At 51.1% G+C, this 15,199-nt stretch overlaps 1 protein-coding gene across 7 annotated transcripts in view; it reads right to left on the bottom strand.

The window, feature by feature from the left end:
* Positions 1–15,199, bottom strand: part of SMARCA4 (SWI/SNF related, matrix associated, actin dependent regulator of chromatin, subfamily a, member 4) — a 38,786-nt gene that overhangs the window by 12,453 nt on the left and 11,134 nt on the right. For 4 of the 7 annotated variants that reach the window (XM_053933023.1, XM_053933024.1, XM_053933027.1 and 1 more), the window contains exons 10-26: positions 14,613–14,786; positions 13,127–13,294; positions 12,467–12,517; positions 12,065–12,195; positions 11,179–11,236; positions 10,564–10,682; positions 9,643–9,793; positions 8,440–8,603; positions 8,292–8,358; positions 7,649–7,759; positions 6,648–6,890; positions 5,881–5,994; positions 5,260–5,367; positions 4,670–4,756; positions 3,898–3,944; positions 3,506–3,672; positions 1,734–1,897 (exon numbers count right to left, since the gene is read on the bottom strand). In XM_053933023.1, coding sequence (XP_053788998.1) covers positions 1,734–1,897; positions 3,506–3,672; positions 3,898–3,944; positions 4,670–4,756; positions 5,260–5,367; positions 5,881–5,994; positions 6,648–6,890; positions 7,649–7,759; positions 8,292–8,358; positions 8,440–8,603; positions 9,643–9,793; positions 10,564–10,682; positions 11,179–11,236; positions 12,065–12,195; positions 12,467–12,517; positions 13,127–13,294; positions 14,613–14,786 — 2,124 coding nt within the window. The remainder of the gene's footprint in view (positions 1–1,733; positions 1,898–3,505; positions 3,673–3,897; positions 3,945–4,669; positions 4,757–5,259; positions 5,368–5,880; positions 5,995–6,647; positions 6,891–7,648; positions 7,760–8,291; positions 8,359–8,439; positions 8,604–9,642; positions 9,794–10,563; positions 10,683–11,178; positions 11,237–12,064; positions 12,196–12,466; positions 12,518–13,126; positions 13,295–14,612; positions 14,787–15,199) is intronic. The other 3 variants (XM_053933026.1, XM_053933030.1, XM_053933025.1) reach the window with 2 other exon arrangements.

The following is a 15,199-nucleotide window of genomic DNA, read 5'->3' as shown; positions in this document are numbered from 1 at the left end:
GGCAATGGGATCACCGGGACTATGGGATGGCCAAAGGGTGCCAAAATCCCTGGTTTTGTCCCCAACATCTGCAGGGATTCCCAAGGATGCCTGGGACGTGCCAATGGGGTCACCAGGACTATGGGATGGCCAAAGGGTGCCAAAATCCCTGGTTTTGGCCTCAAAATCTGCAGGGATGATGGGCATGTGGCAATGGGATCACCAGAGCTGTGGGATGGTCAAAGAGTCCCAAAATCTCTGGTTTTGGCCTCAAAATCTGCAGGGATGATGGGGATGCAGCAATGGGATCACCACAGCTGTGTCTGTCCTGTGGGATGGCCAAAGGGTCCCAAAATCCCTGGTTTTGTCCCCAACATCTGCAGGGATTCCCAAGGATGCCTGGGACGTGGCAATGGGGTCACCAGGACTATGGGATGGCCAAAGGGTGCCAAAATCCCTGGTTTTGGCCTCAAAACCTGCAGGGGATGCGGCAATGGGGTCACCAGGACCATGCCAGTCCCGTGGGACAGGACAAGTGTGGCAAGAGGGGTGCCAAAAATCCCACTTTGGTCCCCAAAATCCACAGGGAAGGATGTGGGGTGAGCCCCGAGGGGCCCCCGAGGATCACAGGGATTCAGGAATGGGATTACGGAGGTCCTGTAGGACCAAACTCCACTTCTAATGGGGAGAACACGGGATGCACCCCAAGGATTACGGGAATTTGGGTAATGGGATTGGTGGGACCGTGAAGGTCCTGGAGGAAATGGCCACACTGGCCAAGAGGTGCCAAAAAACGCTGGTTTTAACCTCAAATAAACCATGGGAAAGGTGTGGGATGCACCAGGAGCAGTTCAGGGATCCCCAAGGATTAGGAGAATTTGGGTAACGGGATCACCAGGACCAGGTGAAGCAGCAGCTTTAGATGAGGGGTCCCAAAAACCCCGTTTTTATCCTCAAAGACACGGGACGTGCCCTCAGCAACGGCAGAGGATTCTGGGAATTCCAGAACGGGATCACGGGGCGCTCTTTCCTTCAGAGACAGCGCAGGGAAAACCCAGCTGCAAGCACCGGGATTTGGGGGTGGCTCTCCAGGACAGAATTCCGAGCCCATGGCTCCTCTTGGGGTCAGCTGGTTTTGGGGCTGGTTCATTGGGTTTTGGGTCAGTCGGCTGATTTGGGGTCGTTGGCTTTTGGGTTGCTCTTTGGGTTGGCCAGTTGGGTCTTGGCTTCATTTTTGGGTCAGTTTTTGGGTCGGTTGGGTTTTGGGTCAGTCAGTTGGGTTTTGGGTCGGTCAGTTGGCTTTAGGGTTGATTCTTGGGTCAATTTTTGGGTCAGTTGGGTTTTGGGTTGGTCAGTTGGCTTTTGGGTCAATTTTTGGGTCAGTTGGGTTTTGGGTTGGTCAGTTGGCTTTTGGGTTGATTTTTGGGTCAGTTTTTGGGTCAGTTGGGTTTTGGGTCGGCCAGTTGGGTTTTGGATTGGTCAGTTGGGTTTTGGGTCGGTCAGTTGGCTTTTGGGTTGATTTTTGGGTCACTTTTTGGGTCACTTTTTGAGTCAGTTGGGTTTTGGGTCGGTCAGTTGGGTTTTGGGTTGATTTTTGCGTCGTTTTTTGGGCCGGACGATTTTGGGTTGATCTTCAGCTCAACGAACTGGGGTCTGGGCGTTCCTCTGCCTCAACGGCCCCATCTCTAGGCCGATTTTTGGGCCGATCTCCAATTCCAGGGATCCGTCTCGGGGCCGGTCGTTCCTGGCCCTACCTGGTGGGGGTTCCAGTCGCTGTCGAAGATGATGACGGTGTCGGCCGACTGGAGGTTGAGGCCCAGCCCGCCGGCCCGCGTGCTCAGCAGGAAGATGAAATACTCGGAGCCCGGCTCGTTGAACGTCTTCAGCAGCATTCCCCGGTCCTCTGCCTTCGTGGTCCCTGGAATCCCACAGGGACGTCACTCCCGCCCCCCGGCACCGGAACCGGGGAGGGTTCCGGAAGGTTCCGTTGGGAACGGGATTTCCCACGGAACCGAACTGAATTCCCATTCCCAATCCCGCTGGGATTGGTGGTTTCATTTCCCCCTCTGTGGAATTTTGGGATGATTTTGGTGGAAGGATTGGGAAAAGGCGGGGGAAAAGGGGCGGATCCTGCTCCGAGGTGGGGCAGAAGTTGGGATCACAGCAGCCAGAATTACTGGGGCCGTTTTGGGGTTGTTTTGGGGCCGTTTTGGGGCCATTATCAGGGATATGCGAGGGCCACGGGTGACATTTTGTGCTCTAAATCCGTGCTCATTTCAGAATCATTTGGGTTGGAAGGGACCTTAAATCCCACCCTGTTCTGACTCAATTAATCAATTAATCCGATCAATTAATCCGTATTTGTTTTAGTCACGTGGGAGTCTCCAGAGCCCTCCCCCAACCCGACAGGATCCCGGGATTAATCAGGAGATCAGCTGGAATAAATGGGAAAAACAGCAGCAGACAATGAGGACACGATGCCTTGATACCCATCCTCAACGTTATCAATCTTCTATAACTTGATATCAATCTTTGATAATATAGTGATATAATCTTCAATATCTCGATATCAAAACTTTAAAAATATTTATATCAACCTTGGGTATCTTGATATCAGCCTGGACACAAACTTTGATCTTGGAATCTTTAATGCTGATCTCGATATAAACCTTGGCATTGATCTTTTTATTGGTAGCTCAATATCAATATACATCTTGCAATTTTGATATCAAGATGTTGATCTTGATATCAATCTCGATATCGATCTCAATGTCTTTGATGTTGATCTTAATGTAAACACTGATATCAATCCTATCTCAATGTGTTGATACTGAGCCTGCAATCTGGATATCAAGATATTGATTTGATATTGATCTTGATATCAATCTCAGTGTCTGTGATGTTGATCTAAATATAAATACTGATATCTTGCTATCTCAATGTCTTGATATTGACCTTGCAATCTAGATATCGAAATATTGATTTTTTACCGATCTTGATATCAATCTCAGTGTCTTTGATGTTGATCTACATATAAATACTGATTTAATTTTGCTATCTCAATGTGTTGATACTGACCCTGCAATCTGGATATCAAGATATTGATGTTTAAAATCTTGATATCAACCTTGATATCAATCTCAGTGCTGATGTCTCAGTGTCAATGTCTCGATATTGATCACACAATCTGGACATGAAGACATCAATCCTTATATTTATCGATATCTTATCTCACTTCCTCCCTTCATATCTGCTTTGACACATTGAAATTTATCTCCTTACCTTCACACCTATTCTGATTTCTCTACATCTTTACTTCAGGCATTGATCTTCGCATCTTGATGGCTTTCTCCTTTTTTTTACCTTGCTGTTCCTCAACACCTCTCCACCCAACCCCGTATCTTCATTTCTTCAGCTCTTGCTCTCTTTCCTTGATGTCCTGACCTCGAGCTCCACCTCGACCACCGTCCCACCACCCCCCTGGGGACACCAGTGACCCCCCACACCCCGGCCCGGGGGCACTCACCGTCCAGCCTGAGGTATTTGAAGCCACGGTAAGCAAAATAATCCTCCATGATGGTCATCAGGGAGGTCATCTGGCAGAAGAGCAGCACCTTGTGGTTGGTGGCCCTGAGTTTGGGCAGGATCCGGTCCAGAAGCTCGAACTTCCCGGAGGCACGGTATAAATCCAGCCTGGGATGGGTAAAAATGGGCGCGGTGAGAGGAAACAAACGGGATTTGAGGCCGAAAATTTGGTGTTTCCCCCTCCTTGCTGGGATCATCTGGCTCCATGAGGTGGGAGCCAGCCTCCTCCACCCCTAGAAACCTTTCTGAGTTTGTAAATTCAGATTTCTCCACCACGTAAAAATCCGTAAAAAGCAGATTTCTCCGCCGTGAACCCCAGGATGCGTCACTCACCCCTGCACGATCCCGCCCGTGAACCCCAGGTGCTCCGAGAAGGATTCCTGAAACGGAGGAAGGGCGTCAGAAACCAGCAGAACCCGGCCCAAAAGCTCTGGAGCTGCCTTCAGGAGCCCCAGCGCCCTCGGGAAGCTGCTGAGGAGGAGCATGGATCGGTCTGGGTGGAAAACAGAGCGATGGAAGGTGGACGGGCCTCAGTCAGGGCCTCAAGACCTGATTTGGTTCATCCTTGTTGGATTTAGCCCAGTTTGGGTTTATCCCTGTTTGAGCCTATCCCAGTTTTGTTGGGTTTATCCCTTTCTTTGGTTCGTCCCTGGCTCTCCTGGGTTTAACCCTTCAGGGTTTATCCCTTTTTTTGGTCTATCCCTGGTTTTGGTTTATCCCAGTTTGGGTTTATCCCTGGTTTTGGTCAATCCCAGTTTTCTTGGGTTTATCCCTTTTTTTGGTTCATCCCTGGCTCTCCTGGGTTTAACCCTTTAGGGTTTATCCCTGTTTGGGTTATCCCTTTTTTTTGGTCTATCCCTGGTTTTGGTGGGTTTATCCCGTTTTTTGGTTCATCCCTGGCTCTCCTGGGTTTAACCCTTTATGGTTTTTGTCATTTTGGGTTCATCCATTTTTTCGGTTCATCCCTGGCTTTCCTGGGTTTAACCCTTTAGGGTTTCTCCCTGGTTTTGGTTCACCCCTGGCTCTCCTGGGTTTAACCCTTTACGGTTTTTGCCTTTTTGGGCCCACCCCCCTGGATTCATCCCCGTTTCCATGCTGGCCCCACCTCAATGTGCTGGAACATGTAGGGGTGGTTGCAGATCTTGCGCAGCTGCATGATCGTGTTCATCAGCGTCTTCGTGCCACCTTTCCCCTGCCAGGAACCACCCGGAAGGTTTAAAAAAACCCAAATTAATGCTGGGTTCCACCCGTTCGCCAGTCCAGCACTCCCAGGAATGTTTGGGAACATCCACTGGGAGCTCACAGCCCCGAAAAGGGGCTCAGAGACATTGAAATAAATTAAAAAAAAAAAAAAAAAAAAAAAAAAGGCATTATTTTAAATGAACTTAAATTATGTAAAAATAAATGTAAAAATAAATTCACTTTTAAAAACAGATAAAGAAATAAATTTAAAGGTTCTCCGAATCCCCTCGAGGCCAGGCTGCTCCTAGCTGGCTGTTTTGGGGGAATTCAGCTGGAAAACAGGGCAATCTCCCACCTCCAGCTTTCAGCTGAGATCAGAGTATCCTCTCCCAATTATTTTGTGTTTTTATTCTCCTCGTTGCGGCTTTGGAGCACCAAACACGTCGGGAGCCCAACCCAGCCCACAGTGGAGACAAAGCCATGCTCAGCGTTCCCCAGTTCCCCAGTCCTGACCTTCTTGTCCTTCTCGGAGCCGTCGGTGAGGAGGACGCCCTTGGCCTGCATGTGCCGGTACAGGACGCGCTGCAGCGCCGACATGTCGCACTTGATGACGTACTCCACCTGCCAGGACCCAACGGGGACCACCACTGTGACCCTCACGCCCGCCAGTTGCCACAGGGATCCAACCCAAGCGCCAGCTCAACCCAACCCAACCCAACCCAAACATCTGCTCAACTCAACCCAACCCAACCCAACCATCTGCTCAACCCAACCCAACCCAACCATCTGCTCAACCCAACCCAACCCAACCATCTGCTCAACCCAACCCAACCCAAACATCTGCTCAACCCAACCATCTGCTCAACCCAACCCAACCCAACCATCTGTTCAACCCAACTCAACCCAACCCAACCACCTGCTCAACCCAACCCAACCCAAACATCTGCTCAACCCAACCCAAACATCTGCTCAACCCAACCCAACCCAACCCAAGCATCTGCTCAACCCAACCCAGCGATGATTCTGGCGTGGGATATCCACGTCCATATCTCCCAGGATGTGTTAAGACCAGGATGGACCCCCCCCCAGTCATCTCCAGGGATGGGGAAAGGTGAGGGGACCCTCCAGTCTCACCTTTTCTGGGAGCTGAGCTTCCACCTCCTTCTTGAGGCGCCGGAGCAGGAAGGGCCGGAGCACCTTGTGCAGGCGGCGGATGATGAGGATTGTCTCCTCCTCGTTCAGGTCCACCTGGAATTGTCACCAGGAGCAGGAATTGTCACCAGAAACGGAAGTGGATGGACCCTCCCAACATCCCAAAACACTCCAAGAACCTCCTGAGCCTCAATTCCTAGCGGGATTGACCCCACAGTGAGCCTGGAGTGGGATGAACTCCACCCCAGGATGGGGGAGTGCAGGGAATTGTCACCAGGGAAGGGAACAGAGCCCTCAGTGGTGACACTGGGCCACCTCCCAGAACTCCAGGGACACTCCCAACTTCTCCAGATCCATTCCAGACACTGAGCCACAGCTCCAGAGCCACAGCTCCAGAGCCACTTCCAACTTCTCCAGATCCATTAAAGCCACCGATCCACCTCGCACAGTTCCAGGGACACTCCCAACCCCTCCAGATCCATCACCACCAACCTCACACCCATCCCAAACTTCTCGAGATCCATTAAAGCCACCGATCCACCTCGCACAGTTCCAGGGATACTCCCAACCCCTCCAGATCCATCACCACCAACCTCACACCCATCCCAAACTTCTCGAGATCCATTAAAGCCACCGATCCACCTCGCACAGTTCCAGGGATACTCCCAACCCCTCCAGATCCATCACCACCAACCTCACACCCATCCCCAGCACGCCCCCACCCTCTCCCTGATCCCCCTTCCCAGCACCTTCTCCCCGGTCATGGCGAAGGGCGCGTTGAACCACTGCTCGAAGGTGCTGCAGCTCTTGAAGATGGTGGGCAGCAGGAAGTTGAGGAGGGCCCAGAGCTCCGGGAGCTTGTTCTGGAGGGGGGTCCCGGTGAGGAGCAGCCGTCGCGGGGCCACGTAGTGGGTGTTGAGCACCTGGGTCAGCTTGCAGTGGTGGTTCTTCATGCGGTGGCCCTCGTCCACGATCATGTACTTCCAGCGGATCTGTGGGGAAGAGGAGCAACGGGCCTGAACATCTCAGGTGTGCACCAGCCACAGCTGGTTTCTGACTGGTTTTATCAGAATTTTCTCAGGGTACCCGTGGAATTCGTGGAGGTTACTAAGACATAAACTGGACAAAATGAGAAAGAAACTCATAAAATAAGTAAGAAGAAGCTCAGAAACCAAATTCCACGATCATGTACTTCCAGTGGAACGGTGGGGAAGTGGAGAAATCAGAACATCTCAGGTGTGCACCAGCCATAACAGTTAAAAAAGTTTAAAAAACAGTTTAAAAACTGGTTTTATCTGAATTTTCTCAGGGTACCGTGGAATTCATGGTGGTTACTGAGACATAAAACTGGATAAAATAAGGAAGAAGAATCTGAGACACCAAATTCCATGGTCATGCACTTCCAGCAGATCTGTGGGAGAGGGAAGTGTAGAAACCTGAACAATTCAGGCCTCAGTGTGGACCTGGCACTTTTAACCGTTTTTATCAGAATTTTCTCCGGATATTGTGGAATTCATGGCAGTTACTAAGACATAAAACTGGATAAAATAAGAAAGAAGAAGCTGAGAAACCAAATTTAGACATCAATTATTCTTCTGCATCAAAACCTCCTTCCATCTCTATCCCACGTTTAGGTTCTGCCCTCGGAGATCTTTCTGCCAAGCACAAATATCTGGATTTGTCAAAATTTCATCTTTCCCAACAGCCTGAGCATGGGAAAATGGGGAAAACCTCTGGATCCAGGGCTCACCTTGGCCAGGATGTGCTTGTCCTTGATGATGTACTCATAGGTGGTGAGGAGGACGTTGAATTTTCCGCTCCGGAGCTGCGGGACGAAGGCGCGGCGCGCGGCCGGAGAGCCCTGCAGGGAGAATTCCAACCCGGAATGTCGGGAGAGGAGGGAATTCCCAGGAGAAGGGGGTGGGAGGGGTTGTTATCCAGCAAGGTGAGGAGGTTTTGGGGGTTCCTGCTGCTGAGGAACGACCAAAAATGGGATTTTCATGGATTTTCATGGATTTGGAGCTCCAATCCATTTGGATTTGGAGCTGGATTTGGAATTCCCAGAAAAAGGGGTTGGGAGGGGCTGTTATCCACAGAGAAGAGCAAAATGAGGAGGTTTGGGGTATTCCTGCAGCTGAGGAACGACAAAAAAATGGGATTTTCATGGATTTTCATGGATTTGGAGCAGAGACCCAGTGCAGCTTCCTCCAGAGCAGGAAGAGGAAAACGGAAGCTTGGAATGGAAATGGAATGAAAGGAAATTGAATCCAAGGAAATGGAATGAAATTAATCCAAGGAAATGGAATGAAATTAATCCAAGGAATGAACCCAAGGAAATGGAACCCAAGGAAATGGAACCCAAGGAAATGAGATCCAAGGAATTCAGCACTTACCTTGTAGGACACCTTGACCACAGAAGGAGCCCATTTGTCAAACTCGTAGGCCCAGTTGGACAAAGTCCTGTGGGGAAAGACACATGAAAAAAGGGTGGGAATCTTGGGATGTGGGGCTGGAGAGACGCGGGACTCTCCGGGCACTCACGAGAGCGGGACGATGATGAGGAAGGGGCCGTTGATCCTCTTGTGCTCCATGAGGTACGTGATGAGGGCGATGGTCTGGATGGTCTTCCCCAGTCCCATCTCGTCGGCCAGGATCCCGTTGAGGTTGTTGTTGTAGAGGGACACCAACCATTCCAGGCCTTTGATCTGTGGGAATGCAAATCAGGGTGGGAAAATGGCCCCCTCCCCGCCTGGGTGCATGCAAATGAGCTGGTAATGAGGTCAGGTTAATTATTCAGAGCCAGGAACTGGGATATTCCACTTGGTGGGTCTGGCTCTCAGCAGGGAGTGACTTCAGCTCATTATCCCCACCCTGGCTTCAGCTCCATTTATTTATTGGACACTTATTTATAATAAATTAATATTATTTTAATTATTTATTTATTTATTTATACCATTCTGTTTATTACCCCACACCACCTCAGATTCGTTATCCCTCTCCAGCTCGTTATTCCTTCCCACCTCCGGCTCCTCAATCCCACTGTCCCACCTCAGATCCTCATCCCACTCCTCAATTCCATCATCCCACCTCAGATCTTCATCCAGCTCCAGATCCCATCATCCCACCTCAGATCCTCATCCCGCTCCTCAATCCCATGGTCCCACCTCAGATCTTCCTCCCACTCCAGATCCCATCATCCCACCTCAGATCTTCATCCAGCTCCAGATCCCATCATCCCACCTCAGATCCTCATCCCGCTCCTCAATCCCATCATCCCACCTCAGATCTTCATCCCGCTCCTCAATCCCACTGTCCCACCTCAGATCCTCATCCCGCTCCTCAATCCCATTATCCCACCTCAGATCCTCATCCCGGTCCTCAATCCCATTATCCCACCTCAGATCCTCATCCCGCTCCTCAATCCCATGGTCCCACCTCAGATCCTCATCCCGCTCCTCAATCCCATGGTCCCACCTCAGATCCTCATCCCACTCCTCAATTCCATCATCCCACCTCAGATCCTCATCCTGCTCCTCAATCCCATTATCCCACCTCAGATCCTCATCCCGGTCCTCAATCCCATTATCCCACCTCAGATCCTCATCCCGCTCCTCAATCCCATTATCCCACCTCAGATCTTCATCCCACTTCCTCAATCCCACTGTCCCACCTCAGATCCTCATCCCGCTCCAGATCCCATCGTCCCATCCCCGTTTTCTCCCCACACGTCCCACGTTCCCACACCTGGTACTGCTTGAGGACGCCGTTGACCATCAGGGCCGACTGCTTGTCCACGCGCTCGGTCACGGCGTGAGCCACGGCGTAGTAGGACTGGAGACCCCGCGCCAGTGCCTGAGACACCCCGTACTCATCATCCACGTCCTGCTTGGCATTCCTGCCCGGAAAACCGGGAGAGAGGGTCATGGAGCACCAGGGAACGGGGTCAGAGAGGGGGGAACGGGGTGTGGGGGGATAAAATGGGATAAAAACTGGGATAAAATGGGATAAAATGGGATAAAAACTGGGATAAAAGGTCATGGAGCACCAGGGAACGGGGTCAGAGAGGGGGGAACGGGGTGTGGGGGATAAATGGGATAAAATGGGATAAAAACTGAGATAAAATGGTATAAAAACTGGGATAAAATGGGATAAAAACTGGGATAAAAGGTCATGGAGCACCAGGGAATGGGGTCAGAGAGAGGGGAACGGGGTGTGGGGGGATAAATGGGATAAAAGGGGATAAAATGGGATAAAAACTGGGATAAAAACTGGGATAAAAGGTCATGGAGCACCAGGGAATGGGGTCAGAGAGGAGGGAACGGGGTGTGGGGGGATAAAATGGGATAAAATGGGATAAAAACTGGGATAAAATGGGATAAAAACTGGGATAAAATGGGACAAAATGGGACAAAATGGGATAAAATGGGATAAAAACTGGGATAAAATGGGATAAAAACTGGGATAAAAACTGGGATAAAAACTGGGATAAAATGGGATAAAGGGTGATGGCACAGCAGAAAAAAAGGATGGGATGGAGAAGAAAAAAGGGAAGGAGATGAGGAGGAGGAAGGAGAAGGAAGAAGGAGAAAAGGACATCCCAGCTGTGGATGGGAAGCTGGAGCAGGAGAATGGGAAGAGGAAGAGAGGGAGGGAGGAAGGGCTCACTCGATGATGTGCCGGGCATCCACTTCCGAGACGTCGTCGCTGTCTGGATCTGGAATTTTCTTCTTCTCCTCCACGGGCAGCGCTGGTTGGGCTGGCTGGGGCTGCTCCTCTTCCTCCTCCTGGGAAGAAAAAACTAAATTTGAGCTAAAGATGTAAAAAAAAAAAGCTTCCAAAATTAATTGGGAACGCTGAGATTATGGGGGTGTCGTTAATTAAAAGGGCGCGGTATCAGTAAAAAACTTAAAAATTAAAAATAAAAAGAGTAAAAAGGGTAAAAATTATGAAGTTCAAGAACACTAAATTTGACTTAAAGCTGTTAAAAAAACCTGCCAAAATTAATTGGTAACATTGAGATCGTGGGGGTGTAGTTAATTAAAAGGGTGTGATATCAGTAAAAGAAGATTTTATTTTACTATTCTGCCCCGTTTTATTTTACTATTTGGCCTCATTTTAACCCATGGTATTTTACAATTCTATCCCATTTTATTCCACGTTCTCTCCCTGTTTTGCCCCATATCATTCCATTTCTTCCTGAGCTGCCAAACAGCCATTTCCGAGCTCTTTTCTGCTCTTTCCAGAACATTCCCAGTGGGATTGTGGTGGGACCTTCCTCACCTCCTCCTCCTCCTCGGAGCCGCTCTCCTCGCTGTCGGAGCGTGGAGCCACCTCGTACCTGGGGGGGGAAACAGGGAATTCCACGTGGGATGTGGCTCTGGAATTCCCACCTCTGCTATTCCCAGCATTCCCAGTACTCCCAGCATACCCAGGCTCATTCCCAGTACTCCCAGTACTCCCAGTACTCCCAGCATACCCGGGCTCATTCCCAGTACTCCCAGTACTCCCAGTACTCCCAGCATACCCGGGCTCATTCCCAGTACTCCCAGTACTCCCAGCATACCCGGGCTCATTCCCAGTACTCCCAGTACTCCCAGCATACCCGGGCTCATTCCCAGTACTCCCAGTACTCCCAGTACTCCCAGCATACCCGGGTTCATTCCCAGTACTCCCAGCATACCCAGGCTCATTCCCAGTACTCCCAGTACTCCCAGTACTCCCAGCATACCCAGGCTCATTCCCAGTACTCCCAGTACTCCCAGCATACCCGGGCTCATTCCCAGTACTCCCAGTACTCCCAGTACTCCCAGCATACCCGGGCTCATTCCCAGTACTCCCAGCATACCCAGGCTCATTCCCAGTACTCCCAGTACTCCCAGTACTCCCAGCATACCCAGGCTCATTCCCAGTACTCCCAGTACTCCCAGCATACCCAGGCTCATTCCCAGTACTCCCAGTACTCCCAGCATACCCGGGCTCATTCCCAGTACTCCCAGTACTCCCAGTACTCCCAGCATACCCGGGCTCATTCCCAGTACTCCCAGCATACCCAGGCTCATTCCCAGTACTCCCAGTACTCCCAGTACTCCCAGCATACCCGGGCTCATTCCCAGTACTCCCAGCATACCCGGGCTCATTCCCAGTACTCCCAGTACTCCCAGCATACCCCGGGTTCATCTCCAGCCAGGCCTCCAGCTGCCCGGCCTTGGGCGCGTCGGTGCCGGTCAGGATCTTCCCGCTCTCCACGTGGATCACCTTCACCGGGAGGTCGCTCATCTGGCTGGTCTCGTCCAGGGGCTGGGATTGGGATTGGGAATTCTCAGCCCCAAAAATCCCCAAAAAGCCTCAGAACCCCCCCCCCGGATTGGGAATTCTCAGCTCCAAAAAGCCCCCCAGTTGAGAAAAAAATGGGGGGAAAAGGAGGATTCTGATGGACCAGGTTAGGGTTAGGGCATGGACAGCGCTCCCTGCCCATGGTGGGCTGCAGTGGGTGGATCCCTGGGGATCCTTCCCAGATCCCTGTGGATCCCAGATCTCCTGGATCCCTGTGGGATGAGCCTGCACTCACCTCCCCATCGGGGCCGATGGCTGGAGCCTGTCCCTCAGCGTTCTCTGCCTTCTGTGGGAGCAACGGGGCAAGAGCAGGAGGAAGAGGAAGGAGGGGAAGAGGAAGAAGAAAAGAAAAGGAAGGAGAAGAAAAAAGGGAAGGAAGAAAAGGAGAGGAGGAACAAAAGGAAGAAGAAAAAAAGGAAAAGGAAGGAGAAGAAAAAAGGGAAGGAGATGAAGGGCGGGAAGGAAGGAGAGGAGGAAGAGGAAGCAGAGGAAAAGGAAGAGGAAGAAGGAAAAGAAAAAAAGGATAGGAAGGAGAAAAGGGAAGGAGAAGGGAGCATGAGAAGGAAGAAAAGGAGAGGAAAAAACGAAGGAGAAGAAGAGGAAAAGGAAGAGGAAGAAGAAGGAAAAAAGGTTAGGAATGAGAAGAAGAAAGGGAAGGAGACAAAGGTTGGGAAGGAAGAAAAGGAGAGGAGGAAGAGGAAGGAGAGGAAAAGGAGAGGAGAAAAGGAAGGAGAAGAAAAGGAAAGAGAAGAAAAGGAAGGAGAAGAGAGAAAAAGAGTAAAGAGAGAAATGAAGAGGAAGAGGTGGAAGGAGAGGAAGGAAGGGGAGTCAGCCTGGGCAGCCCAGCCCCGGCGCTCCCTCCACGAGCCATTCCTGGCTCTCTCCTTTGCCCCACCTTCTTCTTCTTCTTCTTCTTCTTCTCCTTGGCCACCTGGGCCGCCTTGTGCTGCCTCACCAGCTCGGTCAGGTTGGCCACGTACTCGTCGGTCTGCTGCAGCAGGTAGGCCAGGCGCTTGTCCTTCTTCTGGTCGATGAGCTTGCGGTAGCCCTCCTCATCCTCGGCCTGCCCGGGGTGAGAAACACCTCTGGGGTCAGCTGGGAGCAGCCCGAGCTCGCCCCGCACGGCCCTGGGCGAGCCCCGGCGCCCTGGGCGAGGATGAAGAGGCTGCTGGAGGATGCGCAGGATTCCCAGAGTTTCACAGGATTCCCAATTTCACAGGATTCCCAGAATTGCCAATTTCACAGGATTCAGTCACAGGATTCCCAGAACTGCCAATTTCACAGGATTCACAGTCACAGGATTCACAGAATCACAGGATTCCCAGAATTGCCAATTTCACAGGATTCACAGTCACAGGATTCCCAGAATTGCCAATTTCACAGGATTTCCAGAATTGCCAATTTCACAGGATTCACAGTCACAGGATTCACAGAATCACAGGATTCCCAGAACTGCCAATTTCACAGGATTCCCAGAACTGCCAATTTCACAGGATTCACAGAATCACAGGATTCCCAGAATTGCCAATTTCACAGGATTCCCAGAACTGCCAATTTCACAGGATTCACAGAATTGCCAATTTCACAGGATTCACAGAATCACAAGGATTCACAGAATCACAGGATTCCCAGAATTCCCAGTTTCATAGAATTCACACAGTCACAGGACTCACAGAATTCCCAGAATTCCCAGGATTCCCAGAATTCCAGGGTTCCCAGAATCACAGAACTCCCAGGATCCCCACCATTCCTGACCCAGGCCAGGATGGCTTCCTTGGCCACCAGGGCACACGCCTGGCTACCCTCCAGCAGCCGGACACAGCTCCCACCTCAGTGCACCTGCAGATTTACTAACGAAGGACTCAACGCCCTCATCCACGTCTGTTGCCCTGATTTTTCAGTGTTAAGTTTTCTTTTATAGTTCTTTTGGAAGTTTTGAAGTCCTCATGGAACTTCTTTAACCTTCTGATAATGTTTACGTATTTGAGAGTCAGAGCTCACACACAATGTCATGTAGAAACAGAATAATTTACATGTTTCTCTGCGGGTGGAGAGAAATGATGGATTGATCTTTGGAGCAGTGTGGTTGGAGAGGTGGTAACTCCATCCTCCAATCCACGGGCACCTCTGGAATTCCAGAAATACCAGATGTTGGAATAAAACTGGCTCTTTTTCTCCTTTGATCTCACCAAGCCTCTGTGTGCCCATTTCGTGTCCAACAGCAACACGCGTCATCAATAGAAACACTGACCACAACTGACCCCTGAGGGACACCACGGGCGACCGGCCGGACCACTGACCACCCTCACTGACCACTGACCACCCCCTGGGCCCGGCCATCCACGCCAATCCCGCCCGTCCTGTCCCTTTTCCCAGCTCACCATCAGCCGGCGCATCCGCTCCTTCTCGATGCGCTCGTTCTCCTTCTTCTGCTCGCGCTCCGTGTTGGCGTGGTAGGTGGCCACGGCCTTGGTCAGCTTCTGGATCTTCCCACTCACGCTCCGGTGGTACTCCTTGAAGTCCTTGGCGTGCTGCAGGATGCTGTTGAGGTATTCCTGCGGGAAGGGAACGCGGCCGTCGGATGGCGGCGGCGGCACGGGAAGGTGCCGGGGGGGAGTTGGGAGCGGTCGCGTTCGGGGTTGGAAGAGAGGTGGGAACTGGAGGGTCCTAATGGTCAGCAGAAGGTTCCAATGGTCAGGAGAGGGTCCTAATGGTCAGCAGAGGGTCCTAATGGTCAGCAGAAGGTCCTAATGGACAGCAGAGGGTCCTAATGGTCAGCAGAAGGTCCTAATGGTCAGTAGAAGGTTCCAATGGTCAGTAGAAAGTCCTAATGGTCAGTAGAGGGCCCTAATGGTCAGCAGAGGGTCCTAATGGTCAGTAGAAGGTTCCAATGGTCAGTAGAAAGTCCTAATGGTCAGTAGAGGGCCCTAATGGTCAGCAGAGGGTCCTAATGGTCAGTAGAAGGTTC

Source organism: Vidua chalybeata (genome assembly GCF_026979565.1).
Source record: "Vidua chalybeata isolate OUT-0048 chromosome 33 unlocalized genomic scaffold, bVidCha1 merged haplotype SUPER_33_unloc_1, whole genome shotgun sequence".
In the NCBI taxonomy this organism is placed as follows: domain Eukaryota; kingdom Metazoa; phylum Chordata; class Aves; order Passeriformes; family Viduidae; genus Vidua; species Vidua chalybeata.
The sequence above is the reverse complement of the archived record's forward strand: the minus strand, read 5'-3'. Positions and strand labels throughout refer to the sequence as shown.